At 54.6% G+C, this 17173-nt stretch overlaps 1 protein-coding gene across 9 annotated transcripts in view; it reads left to right on the top strand.

Annotated features, from left to right (window-relative positions):
• MAP4 (microtubule associated protein 4) overlaps positions 1-17173 on the top strand; it is a 136808-nt gene that overhangs the window by 66261 nt on the left and 53374 nt on the right. For 8 of the 9 annotated variants that reach the window (XM_064162721.1, XM_064162717.1, XM_064162720.1 and 5 more), the window contains 5 exons: positions 10759-10890; positions 13860-13970; positions 15092-15220; positions 15997-16071; positions 16874-17008. In XM_064162721.1, the coding sequence (XP_064018791.1) occupies positions 10759-10890; positions 13860-13970; positions 15092-15220; positions 15997-16071; positions 16874-17008 (582 nt within the window). The remainder of the gene's footprint in view (positions 1-10758; positions 10891-13859; positions 13971-15091; positions 15221-15996; positions 16072-16873; positions 17009-17173) is intronic. The other variant, XM_064162718.1, reaches the window with a different exon arrangement.

Genomic DNA, 17173 nt, shown 5'->3' with positions numbered 1-17173 from the left:
CTCACCATCTCTGCTCCTGCAGAAGAAGCAGATGGGGGCTTGTGTGGCCACACGCCCGCAGATGGGCTTGGGAGGCAGCAGAGAAGGGATGGATCCGTGTGTGTGTGTGTGTGTGTGTGTGTACAGGGGATATTTATACGTCTGTAGTGACATCTTCCCGGGGTGACAGCAGCCATCAGCACTTCTGAATGGCTGCTCTGCAGCTCGGGAAGAGATGAAAGTGCCCAAATATGTAGGTCAGAAGAAGTGAAGCGTTTGGAAGCTTAAGCAGCAATCAAAGGCTGACAGATCTGGGGATGGAATTACTGGGAGCGTGTGGCTGAGCAGAGAATCGTAGAGTCATAGAAGGGTGGGGGTGGGAAGGCACCTCTGGAGATCATCCACAGGGGCACCTGCAGCAGCTTGTCAGGGTCACAGTGACCAGGTGGGGTGGGAAGCTTTCCAGAGGAAGAGACTCCACAACCTGCCCTAGGGCTCCAGCACCCTCTCACCAAAGAAGTTCTTTCTCACTTTGAGGTGGGACTTCCTGTGTTCCAGTTTGTGCCCATTGCCCCTTGTGCTGTCACTGGGCACTAGTGAAAAGAGACTGGCCCCATCCTCTGGCCACCCACCCTTAAGGTATTTGTAAACGTTGATCAGATCCCCTCTGCTCACAACTTGCTCTGCTTTGCAGCACGGTGACCCCTTCAGAGGCTCTGCCCTTCCCTGCATGCTTGGGATGTGTTGGAGGTGTCCCTCTCATTGCACTGGGATCAGTCTCTTTTCTCAGGGGGCAAACAACAGGACAAGGGAAAATGGCCTCAAGATGCAGCAGGAGAAGTTTAGGTTGGACATGAGGAGCAATTTCTGCCCCTTTAGGGTTGTTCAGGCCTGGTCCAGGCTGCCCAGGGCAGTGGTGGAGTCTCCATCCCTGGAGGGGTTTCCAAGCTCTTGAGATACAGTGCTGGGGACCATGTTTTGGTGGTGCCCTGGCAGTGCTGGGTTCAGAGTTGGATTCAATCCCAAAGGTCTCTTCCAGCCAAAACAATTCTTTATCACTCTGATTCTCTGGCTGGGTAGAAGATAAAATGGAAATCAAGTAAATGTGCTGGAACTGGTTATTTTTAGGCAGGGGAAGGTAGGAGCAGCAGGGAGGAGAGGACAGTGAATTAAAATTCATCATGCAGTCGGGGATCCGATGAGGTCAATCCCCTGGGAAGATGAAGCTCCACCACACTAATGAAGGCAAATGTGCCTGTGTCTGGGGCAGGCATTGGCAGACTCCTGCTAACGAGGCTGTGCCAGGAGGCTGCAGAAAAGGAGGGAGAAAATAAAAACAGAAGCAAGGACTTGGAGCTTGAGAAGTTTCAACCCTTCACAGCTTATGGAAAATGATGATCTGCAGCTCCTGAAGGACATGAGTCTGAAAGGGGCTTTTGAGTGTATGAGATGTAAGAGGTGTTGGGAGGAAGCTGTTGGAGGAGGAGGAGAAACCTGTGCAAAAAAAGGCTGCAGCCTTCAGAGCCTTGTCCCTCTCAGCTGTGTTTCTGGGTTTGTGTGGTGCTGTATGGACCTTGTTTGGATAGAACCATGGAATGGGTTGGGTTGAAGGGACCTTCAAAGCTCCTCCAGTCCAGCCCCCTGCAGTCAGCAGGGACATCTATTTGTAGCTAGAGCAGGTTGCTCCAGCCCCTGACAACCTGTCCTGCAGTGGTGCCAGGGATGGGCATCTCCCACCTCTCTGACCACCCTAGTCCAGGGTTTCTCCACCTTCAGCTTAAAAAATCTCTTCATTCTCTCTGGTCCACATCTCCGTTTTTTATCTGAAACCATCAGTCCTCATCCTGGCCCAACAAAGATGCCAAAGGGGCTGTGCCATCTGTCCCTGTCTCTAACTGGAGACCACTGAACAGCACCTGGAGATCCTGCCCACTCCACAGGGGCTGGAGGTGCTTCCACTGAGTGTTGTGCTCTGGCCTGCACTGCAGGGCACAGGGAAGCAGTGGGCACATCCTGGCAGGAGGGTTGTGTGCCAAGAGGTAGAGCCACTTATTCTGCTCCAGTTGCTTTCGGTGCCACCGTGGCTGGGTGGCTCTGCCCAGTGCCTGTCGAGCAGGCAAATGGAAGAGCAGGCTGGGGCCATGGGAGCCCTGAGATGTTCAACCCAGCCATGAAGAGACATCCTGAACATCAAATGTTCTTCATGCAGGGAACAGTCATTGGTTGGTCTGTCTGCTGTGGGCATGGGGTGAGAAGAATTCTGAGGCTCTCCCCTGGTCTTAAAGCTGAAGAAGCACTGAAGTGTCCAGCTGAGGAGAAGTTTGCAGGTTGAGTTTTGGGGATAGTTCCAGCAAATGTGGTCTGATGTCAGTGCAGAAGAGTAAAGCTTTAGAGAAGGTTGGAGGACCTCAACATCAGCTGGTGGTCTGTAGGGCATCTGTTCTGGGAGAGTTGGCCTGGCTTTTCACACCTCACTTATGGCAGTTGCATTTACATCCAGTCTCCGGATCTAGGACTTCCCAGGAGCAGGGCACTTTGTGCTCTGAGAGCCCCAGTCCCACCTGCAGAGCGACAGAAACTGGTTCATGAGCTGCTTTTCTGTGTTTATTGTGTCCTGAAGCCTCCTTCTTCCCCTTGAGGGTCATCAAGGCCTGGCCCAGGCGGCACAGGGCAGTGGTGGAGTCCCCCATCCCTGGAGAGGTTTCAGAGCTATGGTGATGTGGTGCTGAGGGCAATGATTTGCTGGTGACCTGGCAGTGCTGGGGGAATGGGTGAACTCCTAAAGGTCTCTTCCAGCCCAAACCATTTTGTGATTCTTTAGTTGTTGGCCTCATTCCAGGCTGCAGCTCAGGGTTCCCTATAACATGTCCCACGTAGGGAACTGCTCTCAGCTTGGCTGGTCTGCAGCTCTGCTTTGAGCCTCCTGAGCAGTCCCCAGTTCCAGAGAGGTCACCCTAAACTCTAGAGGTACCTTGCAGCACTTGTGTTGAGGTCAGGGCTTGAGTGTCACCAGCACAGCAACTGCAGAACCTTCTCCTCCTCTATTCTGCCCTGGTGAGGCTACATCTGGAGTACTGTGTCCAATTCTGGGCTCCCCAGTTCAGAGGAGGCAGGGAACCACTGGAGAGAGTCCAGAGGAGGCTGGGAAGCTGCTGAGGGGCCTGGAGCATCTCTGTGAGGAGCAAAGGCTGAGAGCCCTGGGGCTGAGAGCCTGCAGAAGAGCAGCCCCAGAGGGATCTGATCAGTGCTCAGCAACAGCTAAAGGGTAGGGGCCAAGAGCATGGGGCCAGACTTTGGTCAGTTGTTCCCAGGGACAGGACAAGGGACAACAGGCACAAACTGGAGCCCAGGAGGTTCCTTCTGAAGGTGAGGAGAAACATTTTGGTGTGGGGGTGCTGGAGGCCTGGAGCAGGCTGCCCAGAGAGGCTGTGGAGTCTGCTTGTGTGGAGAGATTCCAACCCTCCCTGGCCATTGTGCTCCTGGGCAGGCTGCTGTGGCTGCCTCGGCTTTAGCAGGGGGTTGGATTGGATGATCTCCAGAGGTCTCTTCCACCCCACACCATGCTGGGATTCAGAGATCTCTGTAAGCTCTTCACTGAACAAATCCTGGTGCTGGCTCCTTCCTGCTGCATCTGCTCTGCAGCTACTGCTCTGCAGCTACTGCTCTGCAGCACTTTGCAGTTTTGTGAGCCTGTGCTAACCTGGAGCATGCTTGGCCTTCTCCAGACGTGTTGCTGCAGCCTCTCCCCCTGCCCTGCTGAAGTTCTCAGGGCGTTTGAGCTGCAGCATCGCCGGAGTCAGTGCAGAGCTGTTTCAGTTTGCTCCGGCCCCTGCCAGGGGACATTGTCTTCTCCTGCTGGCAATGAGGGCTGACAGCAGCCTGGGTCACAGCTCCCCGCTGCAGACTGCAGCGTCACTGCCCCGTGGGCACAGCAGAAGGGCCACGCTCCCTGCTCAGGGTACCGCCGAGAGGCTGTGCTCCAGCACAGCCACTCCTGTGCAGCATCCCCGCACCCTGCGCCCCGCTGCCGGCTCCTTGGGGGCTCTGCAGCTCAGCAGCTTGGCTCAGGGTGAGACTTTGTGCAAGGGCAGGTGATGGTTTAGACAGCACTGTCCTAACTTGGCATGATTCCCTCATCCTCCACATCACAGACCTGAACACTGGTTCTTATTAGAAGAAGGGCATTGAAAGTCTGGAGCAGGTCCCTCTGGATGAGTGATGAAGCTGGTGAAGGGTCTGGAGGGCAGGGCTGGGGAGGAGAAGCTGAGGGAGATAGGGTTGTTGAGCCTGGAGAAAAGGAGGCTGCGAGGAGACCTCCTGGCTCTCTGCAGCCCCTCGAAAGGAGGCTGGAGCCAGCTGAGGGCTGATCCCTTCTGCCTAGTATCAGGTGGTATAAGTGGCCTGAAGTGGCCACCAGTGCAGCTCTGGATGGGGGAATCTGAAGAGGGTGTCTGGTGGAAGCTGCCCTGCATTGTCAGCGATCTCTGAGACATCTCCAATAACATCTCAGATGTGATCACAAATTACTCACTTCCTGAGCAGCTGCCATTCCCAGTGGGAAGCAGGAGGACAAATGTTTCTTGGAGAGCAATTAGAGCTGAGGGTGGGAGGTGTCCTCTGCCTGCTGGTCTGCTGTGGCTTTCCATGTGTCATGGTCACAGCCACTGCTGGAGCATCAGACTGACGGAATGAGTTAGGTCAAAAGAGGTGTTTAAGCTCATGGAGTCCAACCATGAACCCAGCACTGCCAGGTCACTGTCAGCTGTGGCCCCCACAGCTTTGAAACCCCTCCAGGAATGGGGACTCCACCACTGCCCTGCACAGCCTGGGCCAGGCCTTGACAATCCTCAAGGGGCAGGAATTGTTCTTCATGTCCAACCTAAACCTCCCCTGGGGCAACTTGATACCCTTTATCCTTTCTCCCTGTCTTCTGCCTCATTCCTTGGGAGAAGAGCCCAACCCCGACCTGGCTCCAGCCTCCTTTCAGGGAGTTGCAGAGAGCCAGGAGGTCTCTCCTCAGCCACCTTTTCTTCAGGCTCAACACGCCCAGGTTCCTCAGCTGCTCCTCAGCAGCCCTGTTCTCAGACCCTTTGCTAGCTTTGTTACCCTTCTCTGGACCTTCTTCAGCCTCTCAATGTCGTTCTTGGAGCAAGGGGCCCAAAACTGACCCCAGGTGTGGCTTCACAGCTCCCCAGTCCACAGGGACAATTCCTGCCCTGCTTTTGCTGGCCACAGCATTGCTGATGCAAGCCAGGATGCTGGTAGCCTTCTTGGCCACCTGGGCACACACTGGCTGGTCTCCAGCTGCTGTCATCAACCCCTCCAGGTCCCTTCCCAGGGGGCAGTTTCCAGCAGCAGGAGGTACCTCTTTATGAGGAACAGGTAAGGAAGAAGCCCACACATTGAATTTCAGCTACTGCACCAGATTTTCCCTGCTGATGTATGTATGTATTTTGTATTTAAAGCCAAATGTGGACCTTGGGTTGAACTTTGGAGTTGACTTTGCATCTTCTTGGTGAGGAGCTGCTGGCTCTGACAGCCGTCTGCGCTGAGCTGCCCTAGCATCCCTGCTTATGTAACAGCATGGGATGTCAGGAGGAAAGCCATGAGATGCTTCTTGACTTGTCAGCACCATCTGACATGCCCTGTGCTTTCCTGAGGACCTGTAATAGACTCCTGAGCTTCTTCTTCCTCCTGCCCAGCTCAGGGGTGGATTTTCGTTTGCTCCTCAGTGCGGCAAATTGAAGTGTTTAGAGTCATCTCAAGCAGGTTTGGGTTCAGCTCTAGCTCCTGGTGGTTCAGCTTTTCTCTCCTGCAAGGACAGGAAGGTTTTCCTCCAGAAGCAGCATCTGAACTGCTTGTGAAGGCTTGGGAAGCTGGGAGGGATCTCTCAGCTCCTAAATCCCACACCTGTGTTCAAAAGCAGGGTGGCCAGAGGTGGCAGCTGAGGCACTGTGCAGATGGGCTTTGAGACTCCACAAGTCCACAACTTCTCTGGGCAAGTGTTTCATATCAGAGAATCATGGAGTGCACTGGGTGCAAAGGCACCTTCAGAGCTCCTCCACTCCCACCCCCTGCAGTCAGCAGGGACATCTGCAACTACAGCAGAGCTCAGAGCCCCAGACAACCTGACCTGGAACGGCTTCAGGGTTTGGGCATCTCCCACCTCTCTGGGCAGCCTGGCACAGGCTCTCACCACCCCCAGCACAACAAAACTTCCTTCTCTCCAATCTGAATCTCCCTCTTTGAGTTCAAACCATCTCCCCTTGTCCTGTCACAACAGGCCCTGCTCAAAAGTCTGCCTCCATCTTTCTGATTGTCCCCTTGACGCACTGCAAGGCCACCAGAAGGTCTCCCTGGAGCCTCCTCCAGGCTGAACAAGCTAAACTCTCTGAGTGTGGCGTCGCAGCAGAGGGATTGCAGCCCACACACAGTGTGCCTCTCCACTGGGAACTGGTCACAGCGTAGGGCTGCTTCTGCCCACTGGTAAAACTGTTTTGGTCTTAGGTGGTGATTCCATCCCAGCAAAGTTGATGTCCAGTTAGGGTCCTGAGCAGTGATTTGGACAAAGGAGCTTTCAGATCAGCTCTGAAAAAGGAAGCTCTTAAGCTTCTCTCTCTCTCTCTGTGCCTGGCTTGGTGCTGCCAGGGACATCTCTGGGCTGCAGACTCATTTATTTTGAAGATGCTTAACCTCCAGCTAGAGATCTGGTCAGTGACCTATCAAGATTAGCATCTCCTGCAGGGAAAGGGCTTTGTCACAGTAATCCTCTCCTGGGAGTGCTCCTTGCTGGAGGTTCCCTCTGCTCTCCTGTGTGGTGGTGGTGGGTGCAGATGGCTTTGATCTCCTGGAGGGCTGAGCACAGCAGGCTGCCCGTGCCCCTGCCCTAGGGTGCCAGCAGTGCTGTTCTGGGTGGATCAGCTTCTGGACTGGCTGGTGGGACCCTGCTGACCTTTGCAGAGCAGATGATGAGCACACAAACAAACCAACGCTGTCAGCAGCCCTGCTGAGTGTCCTGCTCTTGCTCTGGAGCCTGCCGTGGCAGCGGCTCGGGAAGGAGCTGCTTGCATGGGATCCCTGCTGGTGCTCCCAGGAGCAGCCTGCTCCGTAAGTACTGCTCCTGCCTTCTTCCCAAGCCTCGGGAGCTCTCCCTCTGCCTTGCTTCGTAGCATGCCTCCCTGCACCTCCCTAGAGAACAGGGCTGGGGAGGAGCAGCCGAGAGGGACCTGGGGTTGTTGAGCCTGAAGGAAAGGAGGCTGAGGGGAGACCTTCTGGCTCTCTGCAGCTCCCTGAAGGGAGGCTGGGGCTGGGTGGGGTTGGTCTCTTCTCCATAGTATGAGATGATAGGAGAGGAAATAGCCTGAAATTGTGCCAGGGGAGATTTGAGTTGGACATGGGGAATAATTGCTTTGCTGCAAGAGTGGTCAGGCACTGGACCAGGCTGCCCAGGAGGTGGTGGAGTCACTGCCCCTGGAGGTGTTTGAGAGATGTGTGGACAGTGGCACCTGGGGACTTGGTTTAATTGCCATGGTGGTGTTAGGTGAGTGATTGGATTCGATGATCTTAGAGGGTGTCTCCAACCCAAACAATTCTCTTATCACCCCCCTTAATGGGATTGTCACCTTTGTCACCTCTGAGAAGCTCTGGTGCTGCCTGCAGTGGCTTTGCAGGTCTGTGGGGTCTGTCCCATGGACATTTCATGTTGACATTTCCTTATCTGCTGGCACAGGCTCAGTTTGGGTCAGGCCACAAGAGTTGGGCCACTCATTTTGTCAGTGTTTCATTGTAGATCTCACAGAAGGTTAGGGTTGGAAGGGACCTGTGGAGATCATCCAGCCCAGCTTGGTGCCAAGGCAGGGTCGTCTGGAGTGGGTCACACAGGAACGCATCCAGATGGGTCTTGAAAGCCTCTGGAGATGGACACTCCACAGCCTCTCTGGGCAGCCTGGCCCAGGGCTCCATCAGGCTGTGTGTTTTGGGAGGGTCTGCAGAAGTGGGGTTGGAGCAGAGGAATCCTCTTTTCCACCATCCTCCAGACCCTGTTTCTGAGATGATTTTTTGGGGTTCCACCAAATGTACTGAAATGAGGAGGAACTGAATATTGGGAGAAAGTGGGAACAGATCAGCTGGAAGTGTCCACCTTAGGACCAGTGATGCTGAAAACCACTTAGGGGGCATCCAGGAAGGCTTTGCTGACTCTCAGCCACGTGGCAGGCTTTGTCCTGGCTTGGCACAGCAAAGCTGAGGCTGGCAGAGCACAAGGCTGCAGGGGGGCAGCCAGCTGCTGCCATCTCAGGAGCTTAGCCAGCCTCTGGCCTCCAGCAGCTTGCTGGGCTCCTTCTCCCATCTGTCTTCCTGCTGGAAGGCCACAGGGGCTCTGGGCTGTTTGCTTTCTTAGTGTCTCCTGTGGAAATGTTGTGTGGGAGGGACAGGAACTTGGGGGAATGTTTCTGAGGACTTGGCACAGGCAACTCACAGCTGCTTTGGAGGCACCTTCCAGCTGCTTTGGGGGGCTTCTGAGTGCTGCTTTGGAGGCACTTTCCAGCTGCTTTGGGGGGCTTCTGAGTGCTGCTTTGGAGGCACCTTCCAGCTGCTTTGGGGTCTTCTGAGTGCTGCTTTGGAGGCACTTTCCAGCTGCTTTGGGGGGCTTCTGAGTGCTGCTTTGGAGGCACTTTCCAGCTGCTTTGGAGCAACTCTAGACAGCTGCTTTGGAGACACCTTCCAGCTGCTTTTGGGGTCTTCTCTTACAACTAGGAGTTTGCAAACAGCAGCAGAGGTTTGTTCAGCTTTTGGGTGCTTTTCCCAAGAGTTTGGACCTGATCATCCCTGAGGTCTCTTCCATCCTGGGATTCTGTGAATCAGCTGTTGGAGGAACTGGATTTCATCTGTTGTCTCCTGTAAACATTTCTCTTTCCACTTCTTTTTCTCTGCTGCTTGACCTGCTCCTGCCCTTCCAGAGAGGAGTTTGGTGGAGGAAGGCTCCCTCTTCTTCAATTAAAGGGGTTGTTCCTTCACCTCTCTCCTTCCCAGCTTCTTCCTAATGCGCCATTGGACCCCATCCCTTGCACAGGGTAAAGCAGAGCTGTGGCAAAGCCTGGTCTGGGAGCTTCTGTCCCCTCCCTGCTGAAGTCACCCGTGTCAAACACAGTCACTTAGCAGAGTAATGGCTGAAAGGCACTGGCAGCAAAGCAATTTCCATGTGCCAAGCCAGCCCTGCTCTAGGATGCTTGGAGCAGCTGTGGGCTTGGAGCAGGAGAGGCGAAAGTGACTCCACTGATGTTAGATGGAGAATTGATCCAACAGCAGCTCCTCAGGGCTTGCTTTTCATAGAACCATGGAATTGCTTTGGCTGGGAAAGACCTCCAAGATCATGGAATCCAGTCATTCTCTCAGTCTACCAAGTCTTGGGCTAAACCATGGCCCTCAGCACTACAACTCTGCAGTTCTGAAGCCCCTCCAGGGATGGAGATTCAGCCTCCCTGGGCAGCCTGTTCCAGGCTCTGAGAACCCTTTCAGAGCCTGAAGTAGTTTCTTTTCATGTCCACCCTAAACCTCTCCCTCCTGCAGGGAGTCAGAGCTGATTGATTCTGCTGCCTCGCTGAGGATCAGCTGGGAAGCCCCAGCCCTGGTGTGCTCTGTTAGTGGCCCCACCTGGCACCTGCAAAGCTTGGGACCCCACAGCCAGCCCCTGGCACTGAGCTCCAGGCTGTAATTAAGAGATGAGATACATCTGCACTGCTCTGAGAAGGTGACACAGTTCTGACTTCAGGGAGTCCCCTCCTGCTCTCCTGAGAACTGTACCTGGTGAAGCTGCTGCAAGCACAGAGTGCCAGGGCTGCTGGGGCCTCCCTGTGCACTGGCACACAAGCCCAAACCTGCCTCTAGCTGCTCATCTGCTGCCTGGGTGGCAGAGTTCTGACAGCTGCTCCTTGAATCTCTTCCACCTTGCTGTGGATTGCCAATGCCAACAGGATGGGGTTCAGCTGGGCCAAGGGCTGGGTCCTGCCTTTGGGTCCCACCAACCTCATGAACTCTCCAGGCTGGGGGCACAGTGGCTGGAAACTGCCCAGTGGAAAAGGACCCGAGGGGGTTGGTGACGATGGCTCAAGGTGAGCCAGTCTGTGCCCAGGTGGCCAAGAAGGGCACCAGCATCCTGGCTTGGATCAGCAATGGTGTGGCCAGCAGGAGCAGGGATGTGAATTGTCCCCCCCTGTACTGAGCACTGGTGAGGCCACACTTCCAATCCAGGCTTCAGTTTTGGGCCCCTTGCTCCAAGAAGGACATTGAGGGGCTGGAGGAAGTGCACAGAAAGACAATGTAGCTCTTGAGGGTCTGGAGGAGAAGTGTGGTGAGGAGCAGCTGAGGGAACTGGGGTGGTTGAGCCTGGAGCAAAGGAGGCTCAGAGGAGATAGAACAAGAAGAAACGTCCTGAAATTGTGCCAGGGGAGGTTTAGATTTGACATGAGGAACATTTTCTGCCCCATCAGGGTTTTCAAGGCCTGGCCTGGGCTGCCCAGTGCCATGGTGAAGTCCCCATCCCTGAAGTGGTTTCAAAGCTGTGGAGATGTGATGCTGGGGGCCATGGTCTGGTGGTGCCCTGGCAGTGCTGGGTTAATGCTTGGGCTCCGTCGGCTTGAGGGTCTTCTCCAGCCAAACCACTCCGTGACTCCACATCTCTCTGTTATCTGTTGGCCTCTGGCCTCACACCATGCAGGAAGCTGTTTTAAACATTTCAGTGTCACCTTTGGCTTCTGACCATGTCCTTCCCTTCTCTTCCAGTGTTCCCAGGAGAGATCATGGATGAGAAGCTCTCTTACAAAGAGTTCCTGGACCGCCACGACTCCTGGACGATGGACGACAGGGACCTGTGCTTTGAGTCCCAGCCTGCCTTCCAGCCCGCCGAGATGGCCGGTATGGCTGTGCCCACAGCTCTGCCTTCTGAGCCCTGCCAGAGTCCTTCCCTCTGGCCCCCAGGCTGGCTTTGTCCTCCTTCCTGCTTCTCCTGCCTCAGATCTTTAGGATGTGTTACTCTGCCTCCCCACCACGTGTTAAGATGCTGACAGCAGAGCTCGCGGAGCACGTCCAGCCCTGACGTGCCCTGCAGCTCTGTCTGGAGCTTCAGAATGGAGCAAGGCTGGACTGTGAGAGCTCAGAGAGCCTGCTGGGCAGCTCTGCCCCTGCCTCAGCTCACCTGGTGGCAGCAGGCTTCTGGGTCAGCCCACAGATTAGCTGCTCTTGAGTGGAATCAGAGAGGCACAGAATGGTTTGGGTTGGGAGAGACCTTTGAGCTCACAGAGTCCAACCATGAACCCAGCACTACCAGGTCACCATCAAACCGTGGCCCTCAGCAGCACATCTCTGCGGGTCTGAAACCCCTCCAGGGATGGGGATTCAGCCTCCCTGGGCAGCCTGTTCCAGGCTCTGAGACCCCTCTCAGAGCCTGAAGTAGTTTCCTCCAATGTCCAACCTAAACCTCCCCTGGGGCAACTTGAGGCCCTTTCTTCTTGTCCTGTCACTTGTTCCTTGGAAGACCAACCTGCACCTGGCCCCAGCCTCCTTTCAGGGAGCTGTAGAGAGCCAGAAGGTCTCCCCTCAGCCTCCTTTTCTCCAGAGGGAACAATCCCAGCTGCTCTTCCCCAGCCTTGCTCTCCAGACCCTTCACCAGCTTCATTGCCCTCCTCTGGCCACACTTCAGCCCCTTCTTGGATTGAGATCCCCAAATTGAGCCCGTGGTTTGAGGTGTGGCCTCACTGGTGCCCACTCCAGGGGGACAGTCCCTGCCCCACAGCACTGCCAGCAGCTCTGTGCCTTTCAGTGCAAACCACCCCAAAGCCGTCGCCAGCTCAGCAGCTTCCCCAGCTCTCCAGAGCTCCAGGTCCAGCTGTCACGTAGCCACCCCTGCAATGCAGGTTGGTGAGCTCCAGAGGCAGGCTGGGGAGCTGCTGACTCTCCTGAAAATTAGATGAACCTTGTGTAAGCTGTCCCTGCAGAGGGACACCCTTCCACACACCCTCTCTGAGAAAGCTTTTGAGAACTGACCTGCTGACTCCTGCAGGGACCCAGCAGTGTTTGTGCTGCCCAGATTGTGGCAGGCAATAAAGCTGGGGCAGATGCTGGCCAAAGGAGGAGAAGATGCTGTCCAAAGGGACCTGGACAGGCTGCAGAGGTGGGCCCAGGCCAACCTCATGACATTCAGCAAGGCCAAGTGTAAGGTCCTGCACCTGGGTCAGCACAATCCCAAGCACAGCTCCAGGCTGGGTGGGGAATGGCTGAGAGCAGCCCTGAGGAAAAGGATCTGGAGGTCTGGGCTGATGAAAAGCTCAACAGGAGCCTGCAGTGTGAGTGCAGCCCAGACAGCAACCCTGTGCTGGGCTGCAGCAAGAGCAGTGTGGGCAGCAGGGCAAGGGAGGGGATTCTGCCCCTTGGCTCTGCTCTTCTCAGACCCCACCTGCAGTACTGGGTGCAGCTCTGGAGTCCCCAACACAAGAAGGACATGGAACTGTTGGAGCCAGTCCAGAGGAGGCCACCAAGATGATCAGAGGGCTGCAGCAGCTCTGCTCTGAGGACAGGCTGAGAGAGTTGGGGCTGTGCAGCCTGGAGAAGAGAAGGCTTGGAGGAGACCTTGGAGTGGCCTTCCAGTATCTGAAGGGGGCTACAGGAAGGCTGAGGAGGGACTATTGCCAAGGTCTTGTAATGACAGGATGAGGAGGAATGGGTTTAAACTGGCAGAGGGCAGATTGAAACTAGATGTTAGGAAGAACTTCTTTACAATGAGGGTGGTGAGACACTGGCACAGGTTGCCCAGGGAGGTTGTAGCTGCTCCCTCCCTGGAGGTATTCAAGGCCAGGTTGGATGAGGCCTTGAGCAACCTGTTCTAGTGGGAGGTGTCCCTGCCTGTGGCAGGGGTTGGAACTGGATGATCCTTGAGGTCCCTTCCAACCTAAACCATTCTATGATTCCAAGATTCTGAGACTCTTTGGTTAAAGCATTTTTGAGCACCAGCGAGCTGCTGGGTGATGTTCTTGCAGTCTGACTCTCACCATCATGGAGAGGTTCTGTGTTGTTACAAGGGCAGGAAATGGTTCATGGGACAACTGGAAGGGAGGAGCCACTGGTTTCTGAAAGAGTTGTTGAGGGTTTCCCTCTCTTTGCTTTCTGAGGTTGGTGGAGTTGTGCACCACAGCCAGATGACAACCTTGGTGACTGTGAGGAATTTCCATACCTGGAGCTGGTCTTTTGGCCTGACTGATGTCACTCTGTGGGTTATCTACTGGGTGAAACCACATTTCTTGGAATCATGGAGAACCTTCAGAGGTCATTCAGTGTGACCTTCAAAGCTCACCCAGTCCAGCAGGGACATCTGCAACTAGAGCAGGCTGCTCAGAGCCCCAGACAACCTGACCTGGGATGAGGCACCTCCCACCTCTCTTGCAACCTAAGTCAGGCTCTCAGCACCCTCAGTGTCAAGAATTTCACCCTTCTCTCCAGTCTCAATGTCCTTCCTTTAGTTCAAACCATCACCCTTTGTCCTACCACAACAGGCTCCAGTTTGGAAAGCCTCTGAGCAACCTTGGGCTTGAATTCTGAAGATGTTTTCCCCTGGTAAATGATCTGGGAAGCAGCTTTCCCAGTCTGATGGTGATGTGAAGTGCAGCTGCATGGAGTCATGGACTTGTTTGGGTTGGAAAAACCCTCTTAAGATCATCAAGTCCCCACCACTATCTTCAACCCACCACCACCATGGCCATTAAACCATGTCCCAAAGTGCCATGACTGCACAGTTCTTGCAGGCCTCCAGGCACCTTGGTTTTTAAGCAGCCTTGCTCTGCACCCTGTCCTCCACAGGTGGTGACACTGCCCTTGTTTGTCTCTCCTCCCAGACCCCTTCAGCATGCACAGAGGGGAGAACCTGCCTGATTTGTCCTTTCCTACTGACATGAAGAAGATGCCCATGTTCACAGACCACGTTGATGCTTCCAGAGATGTCCACAGTGAGTTCCTCCTCGGCAGGAGGATGTGGTGCTGGGGGATATGGGTGGGCAGCAGGCTGGGCAGCGGTGGCTTGGTGGTTGGACTCAATGATCTTAAAGGGCTTCCCCAGCCTCAGTGATTCTGTAGTTCTGTGACACAGAGCTAGGTCCAGAGGAGGCCACAAAAGGGGTCAGAGGTCTGGAGCACCTCTCCTGTGAAGAAAGGCTGAGAGAGTCTGGGTTCTGTCAGCCTGGAGAAGAGAAGGCTCCAGGGAGACATTCTGGTGGCCTTTCAGTGCCTCAAAGGGCTGATCAGAAAGCTGAGGACAGAGTTTTGAGCAGGGTCTGTTGTGACAGGACGAGGGGGGATGGCTGGGACTGAAAGAGGGAGATTCAGACTGGAAAGAAGGAAGAGATGCTTGACACTGAGTGTGGTAAGAGCCTGACCCAGGCTGCCCAGAGAGGTGGGAGATGCTCATGTCTGGAACCACTGCAGGTCAAGTTATTTGAGGCTCTGAGCACCCTGCTGTAGTGCTAGATGTCCCTGCTGGACTGGGAGAGCTTTGAAGGTCCTTTCCCAATGAAACTGTTCCATGACTCCATGATGTGTCCCTGATAGTCAGCTTGGGGTGCTTTTCTCTGTTGACTTTCATGTGCTGAAGATGAAGCTGAGACATTCTCAGGGGCAAAGCACTCAGGGTGGGTTGTGCCTAAAGCCATTCCAGTTGCCATTTCCAGGAAGGGAAGAAGGAGACGGAGAGAAGCTGAGCTGAAGCAGGAGTTCCCAATGGCTCTTGTCTTCATGGCTAGAAACTAGATAGACATCAACTTACTCCACAAAGAGGTCCTCAGGGATGTGACTCTCGGAGTTTGAGTGGTTATTAAGAGGAATTGATGGCAGCAGAAGCAGAAAGGAGAAGAGCAATAATTTGCCTGTGTTTATTGTCTTGGACCTCGTTCAAAATGGTGCCTCCACACCTGATCACCATGCAGTGTGCAGAGGGGAGCTGAGGGAGTCACTCATGACCCTGATCTCCACAGCTTCTGAGCAGAACGGGATGGGTTGTGTTCCACATCTTGTGTAGACTTCAGAGTCGTTGGGGCAGCTGTGGTGGTTAACAAAAGGCTTTTTGTTTCCTCAGCACCACATGGACCTATGGTGGTACCTGAGCAACCTTTCCTGGGGCCCCTGTATTCTCCTGCAGAGGCTTTAGACCCTTCAGCCTTCGTTGGCCTGGATTCAACTGCAGAATTTCTGCAGGACAGAGCAGGTAGGAAGGGGAGGTTCTGCTGTGGCTATCTGGGGGGAGCAGCTAGAAAAGCTGATTTTGCTGCTCCTCAAGAATCCCAGCCTGATGGAGTTGGAAGGGACCTCTGGAGATCATCCAGTCCAACCTCCCCTGCTAAAGCAGGGGGGCACCCACAGCAGCTCCCCCAGGATTACAGTGGCCAGGTGGGGTTGGGTTCTCTCCAGGGAAGGAGACTCCACAACCTCACTGGGCAGCCTGGGCCAAAGAAATTTCTCCTTCTGGTCAGATGGAGCCTCCTGGGTTGCATTTTGTGCCCATTGTCCCTTGTCTTGTCTTTGGGCACCACTGACAAGAGTCTGGCCCCACCGTCTTATCCCTCACCCTTTGGCTGCTGCTGAACACTGAGAAGGTCAGTCCTGGTTGATGCATAAAAGGAGCCAAGATTAGGAAGTATCCACCAGCAGTGACAGTTTTTGGTTTGGTGTGAATGTTCAAAGGTGTCAGGAGATCACAGGATGGCTGAGGTCAGGAGACATCTGGACATCATCTTGTCTGACTCCCCTGCTCAGACAGGGCCACCCAAAGCCAAGCTCAGAGGAACTGAGGGAAGAAGCTTCTCTGTTGGGTGCTGGGGTCAGTGATGGTTCGAACTCTGCACTGGCAATAGTCACTGATGTCCTGGTACCATCCTTGATGGGAGCTGAGAAGTTACCTGAGAAAGAACTCACCAAAGAGCAGAATCAGCTGAAAAACTCAACAGTGTCAGCAGCAGGACTAAATATGTTTGTTCTCCATAGTGCCTGAAGAACATTGGATGGGAGCTCAGCATGACATGAAGGGACCAGATGCCTCTTTCTTCGTTGAGCCACCAGGTAAAAGCTGTTTTGACTTGATCTGCAGGAGCTGTCTGTGGAGGGTTTGTGAGCAGCAGATGCAGAGCTTCTCTCCTTCTCTGCCTTTTCAAGGCATGCCAGGCTGTGATGGAGCAAAGTGGGACCTGACCAAGAAAAGCACCCTTCCTGGTGCTCAGCTCAGCTCAGAGCAGAGATGTGTCTTCTGCAGAGCGGTTCTTTAAGGCATTTCTTGGCTTAGTGCTGCAGGGGGTGCTTACAGACTCCCTGCTTCTGGTGTAGGGCTACAGACCATCAGGAGATACCAGTGCCATGGCCTTCTGGGCACCAGTGGTGCAGCAGGCCTGAGGGCAGGTCCCTTCTGTGGGTGTTGTGGTATTGAGTTAGCAGGTGTGTGCAAAAGAAGGCCTCCAGCAACAAGCTGTGTGGGTTCCAGGCTATGTCACCATTTGCTGACTCTCCACTTGGTAAAGGTCCCTTAGCTCCCAGAAGGAAAAAACACTGGTCCTAGATAGAAAGTGTTTCTGGAGCTGGTGGCTCTAGCTGGGGCTCAGGGTGGGACTGGGCTGTTTGGATTGTTCCTCAGGTGTCCCATGGCAGCTGCCTCTCTCAAGGTTCCACTCTAGTGGACAATTGGAAACTGGCAATAAACCCCAGCTCTCCCTGGGTGTGATCTGACTGGGATGCTAAGTGGTGGACCTGACTCACCAGGGCTGCTGCTGTAGGCAGCACCTTGAGAGGATTGATTAAGGTGCTTGGCCACTCCAGGAAACAAAGCTGAGACCCTTCTGAGTGTTAACCAGCCTTGGTTTTGTACTCTCAGTGCCCCCACCAGTGACTGAAGCAACCAAGCCAAGTTTCCCAGAAAGCCCTGTGGCAGTGGCTCCTGCTTTTGTCCCTCCAGCAGTGACAGTGTCCCCAGGAGAGCCTGCAGCTGCTGATGGACCAAAAGCATCAGGTAAAGTTCCTCCAGCCTAAGGATGGGGCTGGGTTCAGGCCCTTGGTGAGCAAGTTCCAGTGGTGGAAGAACAGGGGATGGCCTCTTCTAGAGGAATCCCAGCATGATGGGCCTGGGAGGGACCTCTGGAGACCATGCAGTTCAACCCCCTGCTTAATCAGGGGC

Source organism: Pogoniulus pusillus, chromosome 23 (assembly GCF_015220805.1).
Source record: "Pogoniulus pusillus isolate bPogPus1 chromosome 23, bPogPus1.pri, whole genome shotgun sequence".
NCBI classification, from domain to species: domain Eukaryota; kingdom Metazoa; phylum Chordata; class Aves; order Piciformes; family Lybiidae; genus Pogoniulus; species Pogoniulus pusillus.
Note: the sequence above shows the minus strand (reverse complement) of the source record. Positions and strands in the feature narration are given on the sequence as shown.